At 41.8% G+C, this 20019-nt stretch overlaps 1 protein-coding gene across 8 annotated transcripts in view; it reads right to left on the reverse strand.

The window, feature by feature from the left end:
- LCORL (ligand dependent nuclear receptor corepressor like) overlaps positions 1-20019 on the reverse strand; it is a 194292-nt gene that overhangs the window by 24885 nt on the left and 149388 nt on the right. For 7 of the 8 annotated variants that reach the window (XM_059721601.1, XM_019480065.2, XM_059721603.1 and 4 more), the window contains one exon: positions 14739-19636. The exons of the other annotated variant lie outside the window; for it this stretch is intronic. In XM_059721601.1, coding sequence (XP_059577584.1) covers positions 14739-19636 — 4898 coding nt within the window. The remainder of the gene's footprint in view (positions 1-14738; positions 19637-20019) is intronic. 8 annotated transcript variants of the gene reach the window in all.

The raw sequence follows: 20019 nt of genomic DNA on the forward strand, positions 1-20019 counted from the left end.
TCCTAGTGTTAAACCTGAAACGGTCTTCCAGGAGTGTGTGGACATTACTCCTGGCTTTCCCTAAGGGTGCCCTGGTGAACAGTTGTTCACCGAGACCTTGACGTATTCCCCAGATATATCGGTAAGCTGCTACCAAGTCCCCTCTCAGTCTTCTCTTTTTGAGGCTGAAGAGACCCAAGTCCCTCAGTCTTTACTCGTATGGCTTCCCTTGCAAGTCTCTGATGGGTGGCTCTTCTCTGGACTCTCTCAAGCTTTTCCACGTCCTCATTGAAGTACGGCACCCAGAACTGGACGCAGTACTCCAGCTGCAGTCTCACTAGTGCTGAGTAAAGTGGAAGAAACACTTCCTTGATTTTATTTAAGATGCATCGGCGGATGCATGCCAGAGCATTATTTGCCCTGCTAGCTATAGCGTCGCGCTAATGGCTCATGTTCATACTATGGTCTATTATTACCCGTAGGTCCCTTTCAGTCGTGGTGCTGGTCAGTTTGACACCATCCAGCATGTATGTTGGCGATTGTTCGTCCCCAGATGGAGAACTTCACATTTCTCAATGTTGAACTTCATCTGGTTCTGATCCACCCAACTTGCCAGCCTGTCTAGGTGTGCCTATATCTGCAGCCTATTTTCAAGCGTGACCACGCTCCCCCCATAACTTGGTGTCTTCCACGAACTAGCTTAAACTAGCTTAGAAATAATTTTTGTCTTGGAAATATAATGGAGTGACTTTGGCTAGAGAGTTAGAAGGCAAAGAAAGACAGGAATGTGGCATAAGGAGATAAAATGAGCTTAGAAGGAAGTTTGCGGGTATTGGTGGCAGAGGAGCCTATCAGGAAGCCTATCATCATTACTTATTTGTAGCTGTTTTCTGAATTCATGCATGGTAACAAATCCACACCGTGTCTATGCTTCTAGTCTATAACTAGGCAAAGTTTCATAGTTTCATAGTAGCTAGGGTCAGGAGGGACCTGAACAGATCATCTAGCCTGACCCCTGCCACAGGCAGGAATGAATGCTGGGTTCACAAGACCCCAGAAAGGTGATCATCCAACCTCCTCTTGAATTTGCCCAAGGTAGGGGCGAGGACCATTTCCCTGGGAAGTTGGTTCCAGATTTTGGCCACCCTAACTAAAATATTGCCTTCTGATCTCTAACCTAAACCTATTCTCCATCAGCTTATTACCATTGTTCCTTGTCACCCCAGGTGGTGCTGGGGAGAAAAGGGCTCTGCCTATTTGCTGTTGATCCCCCTGATGAGCTTGTAGGCAGCCACCAGGTCCCCCCTCAGCCTCCTCTTGCTGAGGCTGACCCGGTTCAGGTCCTTCAGTCTCTCCTCGTAGGGCCTGTCCTGCTGCCCTCTCACCAAGCAGGTGGCCCTCCTCTGAACCCTCTCTAGGCTGGCCACATCCCTTTTGAAGTCCGGCGCCCAGTACTGGACACAGTACTCCAACTGCGGCCTAAACAAAGTCACATAGAGGGGTAGTATCACCTCTCTGGACCGGCTTGAGATGCATCTTTGGATGCATGACAAGGTATGGTTGGCCTTGCTGGTTGCAGTCTGGCATTGGTGGCTCATGTTCATCTTGGAGTCAATAATGACTGGTCAATAATGACACCTCGCCCCACACCTTAGTGTCATCAGCAAATTTGGACAGCGTGCTTTCCACCCCCTCGTCCAAGTTGCTGATGACCATGTTAAACAGTGCGGGCCCAAGGACCAAGCCCTGGGGTACCCCACAGCTCACATCTCGCCAGGTTGAGTACACCCTGTCCACCACTACTCTCTGGATGCGCCCCATCAACCAATTTTTTATCCAATCCAACTGTGCAGCCATCAATGCCACAGTCGCTTAATTTAGTGATGAGGATGGGGTGAGAGACAGTGTCAAAGGCCTTCTTAAAGTCTAGAAAGACTATGTCCACAGCGACACCATTATCCAAGGGTTTAGTTACTTGGTCATAAAAGGCAATCAGGTTGGTCTGGCAGGACCTGCCTTTGATGAACCCATGCTGATTGCCCCTGAGCACGATCTCTCCTGCAGGCCCCCCACAGATGTGCTCCTTGATGATTCTCTCCAAGAACTTCCCGAGCACCGAGGTGAGGCTTACAGGCCTATAGTTACTTGGGTCCTCCTTCCTCCCCTTCTTGAAAATTGGGACCATGTTAGCCAGTTTCCAATCCCACGGCACCTGGCCAGATGACCATGAATGTTCATACAGCCGGGCCAAGGGCTCCACGATGACCCCTTCCAGCTCCCTCAACACCCTTGGGTGGAGGGCATCTGGACCTGCAGATTTAAAAATGTTTAGCCCTTCCAGAAGATCCCTAACTACATCTGCGCTGACTGAAGGTCTGATAGAGCTATCCCCAAGATTGTCCCTACCTCTGGTAGGCGGGATATCCTGGTCCCGGTTCAGGAAAACAGAGGCAAAGAAACTGTTAAAAATATCAGCTTTCTTGTCTGGTGTAGCCACAAGATTACCATTTGTGTCTTGCAGGGGCCCTCTTGCCTGGTGCCCTCTTCTTGCTCCCAATGTACTTGAAAAAGGACTTTTTGTTGTCCTTAATCCTGGACGCTACCTTGAGTTCCATCTCTACCTTGGCCTTCCTAATAGCCCTCCTACACTCACGGGCTGAGGAGGAGTACTCCTTCTTGGTGATAGCTCCTTCCTTCCACTGGTTGTACACCCCCCTTTTAGTCCTCAGGCATTGCTGAATGCCCTTGCTGAGCCAAGGGGGTTTCTGAGCACTCTTACCCCCCTTGCTTCTCTCAGGGACTGTAATCCTTTGGGCCTGGAGGATCGCCCCCTTAAGGTACGACCATCCCTTGTGGACTCCCATCTCCTCTGCCTTCTGGGCCCTTAGTGCCTCCCCCACTAGTCTCCTAACCTCACTGAAGTTGGCCCTTCTGAAGTCAAGGGCTTTAGCCTTGGTGTGAGCCCTTGATGCCCTGCGTTGGATAATGAAATCCAGCAGGTGATGACTGCTATTGCCCAGGTGGTCAAGGACCTGCAGTCCCCTCACCAGGGCATCCCCCATGGCCACGACCAGGTCCAGCAAGGCATTACCCCTAGTGGGGCTGTGCACTTCCTGGATAAGGTGAAGGTCCTGTAATACAGCCAGGAAACTACACAAGCGGTCAGACCTGGCTGTCTGCTCCTCCCAGCAAATGTCTGGGTAGTTTAGGTCGCCCATGACAATAACATCCTTTGACCTAACCGCCTCCATAAGCTGACTGGAGAAGTCCTGGTCTAGCTCTTCCCCCTGGTTGGGTGGTCTGTAGTAGACACCCACTGTAAGGTCCCTTTTACCACACCCCCCTTGTAGTTTGACCCATAGTGTCTCTGCCCGACCCTCCTCTAACCCGAAGCTAATCCTTGATGATGTGAGGTACTCTTTGACGTAGAGCGCAACCCCCCCGCCCCCCACCTTTCCTCTCTGTCCTGTCTCTTCTATATAAGGTGTATCCCCAAATGCCCACTGCCCAGTTGTAGGTAGGGTCCAGTCGTAGGTAGGGTAATATAGGCATTACATTCTAGAGCAGCAGATGGTACACTGGCCCCATAATGCCACTAACAATTTAATCTTCAAGCAAAAGTCTTTAATGTAGAATAGGGATCTCTAACTTTGTGAAGTAAAATTGATCTTCTACGATCAGAATATATAATTACAGAATTTGCAAAAAAATATTCCATAAAAGGGATACCATTGGAAACTGGTGAACTCCTTGGAAGTTCAAAGCTGAAAGATGTTCCATAAAAAAAGACCAAGCTAAAAACAAAACTTTTTACCAAGAGAAAACTGTTGCTAAGTGGCTTTAAGTAGCCGCTAGCATAAAAAATTGCAATTTCTATGCAAACAATTTAGAAGCAAAACAGCTACTTAGAAACGTCCCATAAACTTTGTATCTTGTACATCACAAAAGGGCACACAACTCAGACTGCCACCAAAACAGGTATCAGGCATCTAACACAGCTCCAAACTGACAGCTTAAGTATCTAGGAAGTGCAGTCTTTGAACGAATGGAGGAATCCTATTTCAAGCAGCTTGACCTAAAAGCATCTCAGAACTCTGAAGTTGGAGTCTCTCTAGGCAAACTTTCCTGGGTGAGGGCAGACAGTCACTGACAGGCTCATCTAGGGGTGGGGTGATCTACATACTAGCCTACATACTACTCACTCTGTGGCTGGGGAGTGTGCCTTTTTTGCTCCAGCCAAAGGCTTTGAATGTGTGGCTGCTGATAGCACTTTATTTTTTGTTGTGCTGCAAACTTTGAAGAAAAACAAAAATAACATCTAGAGGCAACTGGGAAGTCAAGAGACTAGTATCCTACAGGGAAATCAGCTTATGAGTAAACCAAGAAAGTGCCATATATGGCTTATAATCCAGTAATTATATAAGTGCCATATATGGCTTATAATCTGAATTAAGTGAGATAAAATAATGGAAGTTGAAAATCAATTATTCTACTGGAAGTTTTTAAACATATGCAATAATAAACTAACAGAGATACAGTGTCTCAAAAGCAAGTTTCACAGATAATGAAAAAGCATCCAGGGCCATGCACTTATTGTAGGAAATGGATAGCAGGTCATTGACATAGTCCTCAAATTTATGACTAGAACAACAAAAAAAAAAACAAATACTGCCATGATATTTGGCACTTTAAGTGATGTGACTTTAAAAAGTGAGGTCAATGATAGCTCTAAACATTTAAAATTCAAGCCACATATTTAGGTGCTTCATTATCAGGGATCCTGGTTTTCCCTGATAAAAATTGCAAATTTTCTGATAAAAAAAATCACAAGTTCTCTGATTAAAACTCCAAAATCTGTGATTAAATTGAAGGGTTGCTATGTATATGAGTATCAGTTGAATACAGTGTTTTACTGGTATATATATACAGTTTTAAAGCAATTTGGAAGCCTACTGGTACTTCAATCAGAGGGGCAAGACCCTGTAGATAGGACCATCCAGGGATGAATTTCAGCAGGAGACAGGCACATCCCTGAATGGTGGCTGATCAACCTCTTCTTGAACACCTCCAGTGCAGGAGAGGTATACATTATAATGGCGGTGGGGAGAGTTCTCCATTTTGGGATATGGGGGACTGACAACAACTAATACTAATGTGTGGCGGCACAAAAAACAGTACAAGATAGTACTAGCTTGCTGCAAGAACTATTTTGCCATGCTTGGGAATGTTTTATGCCACCTGTAAGCCTGTATAGCAGCCTTTTGGAACATTTCAGGAGAATTTAAAGACCTTTGAAACATGTCAAATATTATATCTGTGCACATTAAGGATGAGCTCCTCTTCCCTCAAGTGTGGAAACAAAACTTGACAGAGGAAATGGGAATACTGATCCTCCACAGCAAGATAAGAATGGAGTAGGTGCTGGGAATCTTGGGGACTTGAAAAAGAGAGGAAACTCTTAAAATGTGTTTTCAGAATTGCTAACTTAGAACATGGAGCTAAGAGAAGGGAATGTGAAGGGAATGTATTACACCTTTGGAAAATTACTGGGAGTGAACAAAACTGATGCAAGGATTGAGAAGAGTGCCTGGACTTGGTGAGATAGCGCAGTGGGAAAGTGTAATCAAGTGTAAAGTGAGGTGGAGCTGACGGTGGAGACCAACGTAAGAAATGAAGATCAGACAAGGGGCTGAACATTGCCAAAGGATACAGAAAGGGATGTTGAGTCTAAGCTAAAGTAAGCAGCAATAGTATAGATGAGCTAATGACCAAAATCAAGTACTTGGGATAAAATAAGGAACTGACCAGTGCTTACTGAAGTCGAGAATGACAAAAGGACCAAGCCAGTCTGCTGAGATCTGATAATCTGATTAGAAACAAAGAAAAAGAAACAGCAGGTGGAACAAATTATAGAAACTAAAAATCACTGAGGATTACAACTGTGCATTGAGAGAAAAATTGGGAAGGAAGGTTCTGAAGAATGTATTAAGCACCATCAAGACATTACATTTTGACCAATTAAAAGACAAATAATACTTAATTTCTAGCTTTGTTAGATGAATGATAAAGTCTGTGCGTAAGTACATTATAACAGATTCTTCTGGTAGAGAAGGAATTTGTCTTAATATTCTAAGAAGTTTTGTCCACGGATGAACAGTAAAATGACATCATCTACCTATCTTCTCTTTATCACACCCTAATATTGCACTGTCAAGCATTACATACGTGCACCATGACAACATGACAACAGAGAAGCTATACATTACTTGTCTTCGGTTACAGTCTTTCATGGAAAAGAGATTTGCCCTTTTGTAACAGTCTATTGGGGATAGCTGCAGGAAGTCAGCTGGGGTCAGAGGACTCCAGCAAGATAATCCAAGTGTCCACGCTGCTCATGTGTAGACTCTAACTGAAGCTTTGGGGAATCCACATATACACACTGTGCATCACTGCAGAAGCAGGCCTTAATTAAAACTGGAGGTGCTCAACAGCTTGTGGTGCTCAACATTTAATACTGTAAAAGACTACAAGTCTTTATTTTCATGTGAGCTAAGAGAAGAGAGCCTGGTATATAAAACTGCAGTTCTAAAATATTCTTGCCAACATATTTGCATGAAATTACTATTCAGTTTTAATTTCAAAATTGATAAATTAATATATAAAAAATAAATACTATTAATAAAACCACCACCACACCTTTACGTCTGTTTTAACAGAACTGCATTAAGGTCAGATGAATTAGCGCAGTTTTGTAGTATGTGTGTGGGGGGTAAACGCGACAGAGAGGTTTGTTAAAAATATTTTCATGGAAGTTTAAAAACAACAAAAACAGATGTAGTGGACCAGAAGATGAGGGGCACAAACAATCTGACTAGTTTAGAAGATACAGGTGGATAAATGTAGGAAAAGAATGATGTGATGTGGCTGCCTAAATTAATTAGGGACTGGACTTAATGACCCAGGAAGCCCTTTCCCATCTCATGTCACATTTCTGTGACTTAGGGGATTTATAACACTGATTCTCAACTAGTGTGCCATGGTACCATGTGGTACTCTGAGATCCTTTTAAGGGTGATGCAGGGTTACACACTATATCAACGCTGTTAGGAGTGCAAATACCTGAACATGATTCATAAGATAAACAGAGAGACTTCAAACAGAAATCTGCAGTGTCAAAAACATTCGGACCTGCTGTGGTCTATCTGAGTTGTTTACAAAAGAACTGTTCCATTATTTTTCTGCAGTCAAAAAATGAGTGAAATCTAGGAGTTCACAAATTCTGAAGGCTGCCTTGAGTTTTACGAGGGGAGTCTTCAGTGTAAAAAGTTTAAGAACTATGGCTCTAGAGGGTTCTCAGTGTGGCAGGCAATGGTGCAAGGATTTCACCTACTGTGATTTTGACAGGCTGTCACTTAGCAGGATGAGCTGATATTTGCTATCTTTATATTTTCACATCTTTACTTTTTTTTTTTTTTATTGTGCAGGAAAACCAGAAACTCATTCTGAAAAACGTGAAATAAACATGATAGATCAGGTGTGCTCAACCTCTGACCCACCGGCCAGATGTGGCCCACAGAGCCTTGAAATCCAGCCTGTGGGGCTCCCCAATGGCCAAGAAATTTGCTAGCGGGGGAACAGTGGTAGTTAAAACTGTCACCCCTCCCTGCTGCCAGAATCCCAAGCTCTGCGCAGTGGTTTGGAGCTGGGCCGTGACCCTCCCCCCACATGGCCAGATTGGGGCTGGGCCACATCCCTTTCCCTCTGCACACTTGGTTTGAATCCATCCTATGCCCCTTTATCACCCCTCCCCCCGGCAGGTCCAAACCACATCCCCTTCCTTCTGCAGGGTTGAGCCATGCCCCCTTCTTCCTGTAGGGTCAAGCCACACCTGGCTCCTGCCTGGTGAGGCCAGCTTAGGACCAGGCTAAGTCCCCTTTCTACCCACAGCCAAATTGGGGCCAGGCTGCCCCTCGTTTCTCTCTGCACAGCCTGATAGGGCTCTACCATGCCTCCCCTGGGTGCCAGATAGGGTTCACCAGCCAGACCTGGCCCACAAAGGGACTGGGCACTGCCCATCTAGCCCACAGGATAAAAAGGTTGAGCACCACTGTGATAGATCACAGGTTGACAGGATCATAGGAAAGTAGAGGTAGAAAGGACCTTGTGAGGTTGTCTAGTCCAGGCCCTGGCTCCAGGCAGAATTGTCTGTGACTAAATCATTCCAGCCAAGTGTCTGTCTAATCTGCTCTTCAAAATTTCCAGGGATGGAGATTCCACAACTTCCCTAGATAGCCTGTTCCAATTAACACTCTCATAGAAAGTTCTTTCTAAACCTTCTAAATTTCTTCTGCTGCAGCTTGAGACTATTGTCCGAGTCCAGTCCCCTAGAACCACACGGAAAAGTCTTTCTCTGGTCTCTCTGTAGTTGACCTTCAGGTATTTGAAGACTGCTATCGAATCTCCCCTCAGTCTCTTCTTCTCCAGACTAAATGGCCCTAATTCTTTTCAGCCTTTCTTCATAAGTCAAGCTTCCCAGATCTCTAACCATTTATGTTGCTCTCTGCTGGACTGTTTCCAAATCTGTCCACATTCTTCTTGAAGTGTGGAGCCCAAAACTAGACATAGCAGTTCCTTCATTTGTACGAGAGACTCCTGTTAATACAATTCAGTATGCGGTAGGCGCTTTTTTTTTTTGTAACGAGCACACTGTTGGCTCATATTCATCTCATAGACTACTACAGGGGTTTTCATCTTTTTAAAATAAGTGTACTCACAGTGGCTGGATGCAGGCGGGGAAGTGCGGGGGGAAGGTGGCATGCAGCCGGACACAAAGCTGAGTGAGGGAGGCACGCGGCCGGACTCGGAGCAGAGGCAGCCCAGGGTGGTGGGTGGTGGCCCCTGCATGTCACCCCCCCTCCCCCATGTTTGGCCAGCTAGGCAGTGCCTGTGCAGCCTGCAGTGGGGCGCCACTGCTGCTGCTCCCCCCCACCCTGCTCTTGAGAAACAGCGGTGTGGGGTGCTGGGTGGCAGCACTCCATCCCCTCCTGCCCACGCGTGCCCTGTAGGGCCTTCCTAAGTACCCCTGAGGGTTCGCCTACCCCCAGTTGACAACCCCTGGTCTACTGTAACCCTCAGGTCCTTCTCTGTAGAGCACAGTCCAGTCATTCTCCGGTCTGTATTTATATATGCAGTTATTCCATCCCCAGTGCAGGGCTTTGCATTTGCACTTGTTGAATTTCAACTGATTGATTTTGGACTACCTCTCGTTTATCCTGGTCATTCTGGATCCTAGCCCTGCCCTCCAGTGTGTAGAACTCCACCCAACTTAGTGTCATACACAGATTTGCACTGCCATCATCTTAGTCAGTAATGGGTAGGACGGATCCCTGGGGATCCCCTTTTGATACCTCTTCCTAACTAGACATGGAGCCACTGATGACTACTCACTGAGCACAATACAGTTTTCTATTCACCTTATAGTTCTTTCATCTAGCCCAGGGGTTTTCAACTTTTTAAAATAAGTGTACCCCCAGAAACCCCATTTTTAATAAGTGTATCTGGGGGGGGGGCGGGTTGGGGAGTGGCTGGACTCAGAGCTGGGGGGAGGTGTGGCAAGGATGTGAAGTTGGAGGGTGGCAGTGAGCGGCTGGACATGGGAGTGGAGGGGTGGTGAGTGGCAGAGCAGCAGCAGCATGGCATCTATACACCTCTGCTCTCTTCCTGCCCCAGGCCTGCTCCCATGAGGCAGCAGTGTGGGGTGGCGGCATTCTGTCCCCACCTGCCCCTGCGTACCCCTTGGGACCTTTCAAAGTACCCCCAGGGGTATGCATACCCCCAGTTGACAACCCCTGATCTAGCCTACAGCTGACTAGCCTATGTCAAAAGCTTTGCTAAAGTCAAGGCGTATCACATCCATTGTTTTCTTCCCCTCATTCAAATCCACAGCACCTTTCATCTAATCACTGAAAAAAATTAAAGTTGGTCAGGCATGACTTGCTCTTGGTGAGTCCATGCTGGTTGTTCCTGATTATCTTGCTCTCCTCCAGGTACCTAGAAACAGATTCCTTAAAAATATGTTCTACAATCTTTCCAGGTATCAAGGTCAGACTGACTGTTCTGTAACTTCCCGGATCCTCCTCCTTCTCTTAAAGATGGGTACTATCAATCCAGTACCTCACCCAACCTCCATGATTTCTCTAAAAGGAATGGCTCTGACATTACCTCAGCTAATTCTTTCAGTACCCTAGGCTGTATCCCAGGGGTGGGCAATTATTTGGGATGGAGGGTAACTTCATGAGTTTCGCTGCTGTTGAGGGCTGCACACACAAACATGTTCATACACATGCATGTGTGTGTACACATGCACATACATATATGTTCCGTGCAGCCAGGCTGCAGCTGGCACCAGAGCAGCTGCAGAAGGGGGAATATAATGCTGCCCAGGGCTGTATCACACCATGCCCTGCTCCACTCCTTCCTCCATGGCCCATTCTGCCCGGAGTCAGCATCTGCTAGCTACATCCACAGCTGGGGGGCAAGGCATGGAGCCTGGCCATGTCTCAGAGCTGTCCTGCCCTGCGCCCCCCCGATCTCTCAGATCCCAGGAGTCCTGATGGTGGGGCAGAACAGGACAGTGTGCAGACCCCATTGGCAGATGCTAGCCTCTGCTGGTGCCATGGGGGATATTGGGAAGAAGCAGCACCAGAGCCACTGGGGCCCAAGTATAGCTCACCCAGGGCCTGCCACACAGTGCTAGGTACGTGGGCAGGGCTCCTTCTGCAGTGTTTCCTATGACACCTGGTAGATGGAGTCTGGCCCTGCAGGCTCTGGGTGGGCTAGACTCCATCTCCCAGACTGAAGCTTGGTGCTGGGCAGGGATGCTTCTGCCCAGTGTTCCCCATGATGCCAGCAGAGGCTGGAGCCAGAGCTGCTACCCACCAGCAGAGGCTGGGGTCCAAGCGTGGCTTACCTAGGTGCCACCTGACTGTGGACTGGGTAAAATCAATAGGTGGGCCGGATCCGGCCTGTGGGCCATATTTTGCTCACCCATTGTGTATCCCATTCGCCTTGTTGACTTGAAAACATACAGCTTCTTTAAGTAATCTCAAATCTGGGTGCTGTCCGTGGGTATTGGAATGACCCACAGGCAACAAGAGCTGGATGGCCCTGTGTGCTGCACATGGTGCCTGCTCCAGCCCGCATCCCTGAGTGGTGGAGTGTATGCTACATACAGCACAGCCCCAGAGCATCCATATGACACTCCAGGGCCATGCCGCATGCCACAGCCATTTTGGAGCTGAGCAGCACAGCCCTGTGGCAGTGGCTTCAGGGCCATGCAGTATAACTCCAGAACAGCTTAAGAAGGACTGCACCACATGCAGCACCCACTGCACCACATGCAGCACTAGCTCCAGATCTGGAATGCAGGGCCAGTCTGTGAGTCTTAATAGTCAAAATGTAAGGGAGAAAATGCAAAATTTCATAATGTAAGGGAGAGAGAACCCTAATCACCAATGATCAGATCATATTTTTAAAAGTACTTCTAGTACCTCTTGCTGGAAATCTTTACACCATTCACCCCATGCTAAACTCTTCAAATAGTACTGTAACAGGACAGATTATTTTTAGTTTAGTTATCTGTAAAACTTGTAAGTGGATTATTTCAGATAACAACAGAAATCTTGGTGATACCCATGATATGCGTATACAAGAAATCGTGTTTGCATCTTTCTAGCAAGAACCGTACATTTTTTTACCAAACTTGTGCCTGTAAGATTCCCTTACTTAGCAGACCAGTAGTTTACAATACTGATTTAACATACACAAAAGAAAGTATATTCCTCTAAGAGAGTCTAAGGAACTGGGTACATGACTAAAATACTACAAGAGTATGAACTTAACAGTGCATTAGGTCATTTTCCCATTTTAGTTGAGGTATAAGCTACTTTGCATCCACTATGGGCTAACACTATGCATGTGGGCAGTTATCATGGGATGGAACTCCAAAGTGAAGGGAGGAGAGGTATTCCATTTTATTTCATAATTTTCAATGACAAATTATTTTTGTTTTCTGAGCTACATAATCAAGTTACCTAGAATAAAGATATTTTAGTAAACTTATGTTCTGGTATCTGCCCAGATGCACATTCTTAGCCCATGATAAATGCAAAGTTTACCTTATGGTAACATGTTTGTCTGCCAACAACCTGCATTTGAATATAGAAGTAAGCCCTCAGTATGTCCAGATGTATCACTGCAGCAGCCATTTCACAAACAAGTAAAAAAATGAAGAAAAATGTTGTGGTTCAAAGTACCTAACTACTTTTGAACAAGAAAAACAATCTCAGCTGTTAAATAGAGAAATATATGCAAGGATGCTGCTATTTGTGGGAAGGGGACTCATGCTGTAAAAACTCAATAGCATACATCTGTGTTTGGTCATCTGGCTCTCAGATTTTAACAAGAACTTGCTACATGCAACTCTTTGATATTAATGTCCTGCCTGTCACCTGAGTCCTTCCTGAAAGAGAACATCAAATCCTTAAGGAATATTCAAGAAATTTCCCTGGATCTTCTTCAGTTTGATAACCAGATTAATAATTATTGAGGAAAAACTTGAAAATATTGACAAAAAATATATGTATAATATTATTTCATGCACCGAAAACCTTAGCACAACAATGTTAATTTTGATACTTCAATAACACGCATGCACCCCAAAGAAGATACAAATGTATGATACCTCTATTCACATGAAGCTTCTAGATGCAGGAATTATGAGTGAAAGCTGGTGTGTGTGCAAGACTAGATGGAGAAAATCATTTTAGCACATTTCTAAGCAAGAACCATAAACAATTTACTAAAAATGTACTTATGATTTCCAAGGCTAGTGCAGACAATTTAATATCGAGTCCATTAATGAGAAAGAAAATATCCTTTTCTACAACTTTAACAACACAGAGTTTGTTAAAGTGATCTTGCAGCAGCATCCTTGTAGGGGGCCTGTCTATACAGGCTCTGGAGTCTACCAGCATGGATGCAATTCCAAGATTACAGCCTAAGATGTTTGTCTTTGAAGTCAGTACTTCTTTTGGAGATGCTAGTGAGCTATGACATCTTTTCTATAGACACCAACAGATATGGGAAATTATGAATAATAATAAAAAATATAACAAAAGTTTAAAATGAAATAATGTAACAATATTAGAGCAGTTATCAGACTTTGTAAAGAATTAAAACAAAAGAAGGAAAGTTATCAGTAAAATAAAATTAAGATTCCTGAACAGAACTAACATGAGAATATGTTGCAGTAATAAGTTACTTGTAGATTTTTGCCACTGAAAAGTTAAATTCAGAAATAAATGTAATTTGAATACAAAGTTTCTTTGTTACAGACAGAATTATGTAAGAAATATACTGTGGTCAGGAGAGAGCTCTTTCTTCATCCGTGAAAGAAAAATGGATATGCTACCCCTTCCATTTATGCATCTGGCTTTTTTACAGTAACATCATAAGTTCAAGGTCAGGTATTTCTGTTACTGTTGAGTATGGCCCCAAATGACTGCATTTACAGCACAACAAATAGTATACATGTATGTAAAAACTTTAGCTTTGAGGAACTAAGACAACATTGAATGAACATAAGAATACAATGCTCACAGTTCATATTTTTCTACTTTATCTTGTGTAAATACAAGCAAACACAATATTTTTGTGTACTGCAATTACTAAAAAGGTACAATTCAATACTTTAATTTATAAGCCAAAACAAAATTTCCATTTTTCTTCAATTCAGTTGAAGAACAGGGACAGTTTTCTTCAATTTAGAAGGGACGAAGGATATTCAATTTTACTTCATCATTTCCAATTGTAAACTACTTTTCAGGGCTACATGAGGCGCATCTACACGAGATTCTACTGTGCAGCGGTTACTGCACATTTATTTAGTACTTGCTAATCCTTGCTTATTTAGTACTTGTATTAGCAAGTACTAAATATATGCACAGTAACCAGAGTTACTGCGCAGTAGTATCAGCAAATGTCTCTTAAGTGATGGAACTTCACAGTAGCCAAATAATACTGTGCAGTAGTGTATTAGCACTGTTCATGCTGTGATGCGCTACTGCGTAGTATTATTAGGCTACTGCAAATTCAGCACCTTGTGTAGATGTACCCATAGAGAAGTTACTTAGAAAAATAGTATTTTATGTTTTTGTAAGAATTATGGGTCTTACTGTGGAACTTCATGCACAATAAATGCTTACTGACCTTAGTAATTTTACTGAAATCAGTTTGACTACTCATGTGAGTAAGATATTAATACATGCCAATTTATTTTGCAGTTAACTGCTTCTAGACATTCCTGGGACTATGCAATCTGGGTGAAATCTTAACCCTATTAAGATTAACAAAAAATTCTGATTGATTTCATGTAGGCCGGATTTGTCCTGTCTTTTTCTCAGATTATGCCAGTGAAAGTAGGTCATTCTTTGTTGGCTTATTTAATCATTATCAGGCTCAGCTTTATTATACTGTAAAACACTTATTGTAAAAACAAGTAAAACACTTTAATAAAACAAGAAGGTATGATTTAAATTTTTAACTACATTTTCAAGCACTATTTTGATGTTATAAGATATTCAGTTCTATTACTCTTTGAAGACTGAATATTTTTGTACTTCAAAACTAATTGTAAGATAGATACTCTGCTTCTCTGATTATTACTCTTTAAGTTAAAAATCAGCACTTTAAGAACTTACCTAGCTGGTATTTTGAGTAATAACTTGTCATTTGTTCATTACTGTTTGATTGTCTCTTATGCCTTTTTCTGATATTCATATCAGTGGTCTCCCATTGTAGTCTTTTTCTTTTGTTTATTGTGTTTTGAATTTCAGAACTATCAGCAGAATTGGCATCATTGTTTATAGCGCTGCTTGATGTTTTGCTGTTTAGTTGGTCATCCAGGCTTTCAGTCATTTTGGAAGGATTAGATCCTCTACATGTTTCCACATCTTTTGCTTGACTCTTTAATGCAACTTGCCTAGCAGACTGGGACCTTAAAGTTGGATATTGTTTTTCCTCAATACTGTGCTGACTGTTCTTACTTTCAACAGCCTCAGGAGAATAAATGATAGTATTTAACTTAAAGGAGTTGTGCTGCTCAATATGGTTTATTTTTCTCAAAAATATTCGACAATCCTTAAAGGTTTTAGGTCTCCATGTACTTCGACACAGGTTACCTTGGTTCTGTTCTTTTATAGTATTTTCTTCACTACAATTTGCTCCACTTGTTTCTGCACACAATTTAAAAATATTTGCTAGACCAGGATGTGTGCTGAAGTCAGGCGATTCCACTGCCTGTTGAAGAAATGCATCTCTGATTTCAGTTTCAGATGGCAAGATTCTACTGTGAGATTCTACCAAGTTTTTGGTGGGCTGGTTTTCTACATTTTTCTCCTGGACCGTAGGTATTCTAGCACTCGTTTCCCCACTCACATTTTTGAAAAACTGGCTTTGGCAAAAGAATCTTAAGTTTTTCTTTTTAGATGTCCAGTCAACTGTTTCCTGGTTATACAGTTTTTTCACTTGTTGCCACCTATCATGCTGTAACTTCTTAAATTCAGTTCTTCTTAATCTGGCTAGTGTGAAATTACTTTTCATGTTCAGGACTGGAGACCTGACCATATTATGCAATATTTGTAGTTTCCCTGCTGGTTTTGAAGGAGAGGATAGTGCAAACTTTTTAAAGTGCTTTCTGAAAGGGCTAGTATTAAGATCAGATTGTTTTGTTCCCATCTTTATCCCTCTAGTACTAATTACTTCCAGAGGATTGCGAGCATTGGCTTTTCTTACAAGAGAGAGAGACTGTGTTTCTGTAGTTTGCATAAACCAGGTACAGAGTTCATTCATATTACACTTTTTCTGGAAAAGCATTTTTATAGGTGATGCTTCAAGTTCTACCAGACAGGTGTCTAAAGAGTCTGACACTTTAATGCTACAGTCTTGTTCAACATGATCCCTTTTTTCATATGTACATTTTTCAAACTCATTTCCCCCCACTCGCAACCAGGTATTGGTTATCTGTTCAAATCTATTATTTAGTTCTTCCAACAAGGAATCATTTGAAGTGGATGTAGCCCACCACCTGAGAGAAGGATTTGATGAAAAAATGGGATCTGATGAAACTTCATTAATGGGTCTGAATTCACCATCCTCAGAACCCTGTTTTGCATTCCCTGAATTTCTAGTTTCTGAGGTACCTTTGGATACTGTGCTCAGATCTGACTGCCTATGTTTTTCTTTTTGATCTTTAGCTTTTTTCAGATGGAGCTTATACGATTTACGGAGCAAGGCACTTCTACAACTAAATGCACTAGAAGACGCTAATGAATGTAGGAAAGGCATTGATGGTCTTCTGTCTCTAACAGAATGCCTCAAAGGAATTTTATGTTTTCTTGATACTGTTGCAATCACATTGTCTGAACCATCCTTCCTAGAGTCGTTTTGTATCCTCTTCATTTCATCCATCTTATTGCACTGTTGTTTATTTTTCTCCTCTGATATAGTTTTTTCTAACATGCTTTGTTGTTGTAAAGGAGGCAAGCAGCTGCTAATACTCACTTTTCTTTCCTGAGGTGAAACTCCATAAACAGTCACTGATATGCCAGAGATTTTTACTTTTGCTGGCCTACCAGGCTTTCTAATGGTGTTTAAAGGCTTCTGATTTGGTCGTATGATATTGCTGCAAGGGTGTGGTAATACTGGGCTATTCTTGATCGGTCTGATATACTCATACACAGACCCAAAGATCTCATTTTCAGCAGAAATCCGTGAGGATTTTACTATATCAACCAAACTGTTTTCAGTTTCTAAATTTTGCTTCAGTTCATTCGAGTCATTTGTAAAATTGGAATCAGCATGTTGAGTAGGCATAGCACGAATTATATTATTTCCTTCAGAAACATGCCTTTTAGTTCTTCTTGACCTTCCATAAACAACTGTCACAGTAATATTTTTGTTTTGATTAACTTCTTCTAGCACTGCTACATCAGATTTAGTATTTTTCCCAATACTGGTGGGTTTATTTCTATTATCAGTGCTTTCAGCTATATCTATTTTAGGCTTTGGAGGTCGTCCAATGGGTCTCTTAACCTGTTTTACAACTTGAGGACCTATTTTTTTAGGCCTGCCAGGTTTTCTTTTTAAAACAGAGGGATCATTGCCACTGCTTGCTTTTTCCACAGTTTCTTCAATTTGCTTACAGTTTTTTGTGTCAGTTTCACCCGCTGCACAGGAATTTGCAGTTGCCCCAGAATAATCACAATTTGATTCCTCTTTATTTAAACTTTCATTGCAATTACAACCACAATCTTCAACACGGATTTCAGGCTCAAGATCTCCTGTTTTGTGTTCTTCCTCTGATACTGCATTTGGGTGATTCTCAAATAAACTAAGTTCAGTATTTGCTTTAGAAGGGGTACTGGCAGAAGTTAAAGTATATTTGACTCCTTCACTACTATTAATCTCCGAGACAAACATAAGCTTAATAGGGCTAGAGTAACCTAGGTGAGATGTACTCTCTCCAGTTTCAGACCTTGTTTCTAAATCTCCATTAGTAGAAGTCAAGCTGCCTGAATCAAAGGGTAAAGATTTAAAGAGGTTGTCTTCACATCCTCCACCTACATCCTCTTTGCATTCTCCTGTTGCCATAAAAATTGTTTGGCTTTTATTGCTGCTTGGCACATGAGACTCTGGAAGGAAACTCTGTCCTGTACATTCTATTTCACTCATGGTAAAATGTAGACCTCTCCTAGCAGTTGGGCTCGTATCATACTCATAAGTATTGTCTTTCAAGTTTCTGGATATTTTATATGTTTCCAACAATGGACTTTTAGTCTTTTGGGCTAAGTTTATTGTATCTTCCAAGCGTTCCACAACAACCTGTAGATTTGTGTTCCTCACAATTTTATTTACATCACTATCACTAGTTCTTTCAGCTTGAAGATTTTTAATGACCTTCACTCTTTCCAAAGTTTCAGGAGAATTTTTTGCTTTGGATGATTTTTTAAATAAAATATTGTTTGTTACATATACAGAGTACCATCCAGGAGGCACAATGTTACGTTTGGTTCTGCTCAAGATGCCATTATATTCCTGCTTCAAAGAAATCTGACCAGTCTCTTTTTCTGCATAGTCTCCTTGCATTTTTGCAAAATTAGACTGATTGGCTGTTGTAGCACTGATGTTTTCTGAAAGAGCCACAAAACCAGAGTTACTTTTCAAATTATTCAGAGGTAGTTCCAATGATTCTGCTTGATCTGCTGGCAAAGACAATGATTTAATTTGGCAATTTATACTTGGATCATATTTATGATTTTGTAAAGCTTTGTCTTCTAACATGTTATAATTGTCTCCTTTGTCTGGTGACATTTTATCATAATTTTTTGTAGATTTCTTTGTATTTCTCTCCAAACTTGATTTTTTCCTCATAAATGTGTCATCAAAACTTGCAAGTTCCCTCTTGATTTGCAAAGATTGTCGCCTAAACAGTGGTGAATCGGGAGAATTATACATTGCAAATAAAGTTTCCTGGCGCTTGCGAAATCTTGTTTGGATAATTTTATTTTTCACTTGTTTATCGTGTTGGCTAAGCAACTCCATAAAACTGTAATCACTTGCTGTAGCATTATGCAAGAGAGATGTTATGAAGTCTCTCAATTTTATATCATTTTCTGGTGTCCTGTCATTGTTAGACAATTTAACAAGATTTGCTGTTATATCTGTAGTTTCTATTGATTTTAATTTTTCATTAATGCGATCCATTAGATCCTGAAAAATGGCAGGATTGTCACCTTTTTCAAACTTTTCAGAATTAATAACATATTTGATGCTTTCCTGATCTGCTGACAGCAAAGTTTTGTCTGAGTGATCAGGCACTCTTCTGTACATTTTACTTTCAAGATCACACATTCCATTGCTTCCTTCAGCTGGCAAGAGGGATGGAGGTTGGTTAATAGTTATTTCAAGTTGTTTGTTATCTACGGCTGGAAAATCTGTGATTGAGCCTTCTAATGTTTCAAATTCATGATTCTGGACAGGTGATAATGGAGGTGGTGATGGGCTGCGAGATCTAGTAGAATTTTTAATGCTGTTTGATAGATCACAATCTTCAGTTGAATAAGAAGTTGCTGCTCTCACAGAATGTTTGTTGCTACAGTTCTGCAGTTGTCCAGTATAGCACCTATATGGATTACAATCGCTGGTAATCCCTTTATTCATTGTTTTAATACATCCAATAGCTACAGCTTGGCATGACAAACAATGCAAATCTTTAATACAAACAGATAGAGATGGTAAACAAATGTTTGGTTTTTGATTTTGTAAACAGCACCTTTTTGTCAGCATATGTCCATCGCAACTGCAAAATGAAACATGCACATCCTCTTCGCTGAAGGGTTTCTGAGTTTCTGAGTGGATATATGGTTCCTTGCAAATGCAAAGTGAAGGAACATTTTGATCTTGGATTAAAAATTTCAACATAGCCAAAATCTGTTGCCAGTGATATGAGCACAAAGACTCCAAAACCTTGTTTAGTGCTGATTTTTCTTTTTCCAATTTAGTTGTTTCCTCTGATTTTGCACCAGCTGTTGAACTTGAACTGAAAACAAAAACAAATCAAAAACAAAAAATAAATTACAGTAAAATAACAAGTATGTTACATTTTAATGGTTAAATTGAAGATGAAAACCTAAAAAAAAAAAAAAAAAAAATTAAAAACCTTTCCATCCTATTTATACAACTATTCATATTTGCAAGTTTCTCATAGAAATATTTCATTTCAGTGGATATGTATGTTATACATAGTACCATTATATTCCTAGCATGGACAATATTCTGAAAATAAAGTGGTACTTGAAAGAAAAAAGTGTGAAATAGTATTTTAAAGATGAAAAATAACTATAATAATATTGATCTCCTGGAATCTTTCCCAGCAGGGCTTCAAATTACCTTAGGAACATTAATGGATTTAGTCTCACAACA

Source organism: Alligator mississippiensis, chromosome 2 (assembly GCF_030867095.1).
Source record: "Alligator mississippiensis isolate rAllMis1 chromosome 2, rAllMis1, whole genome shotgun sequence".
Lineage (NCBI taxonomy): Eukaryota > Metazoa > Chordata > Crocodylia > Alligatoridae > Alligator > Alligator mississippiensis.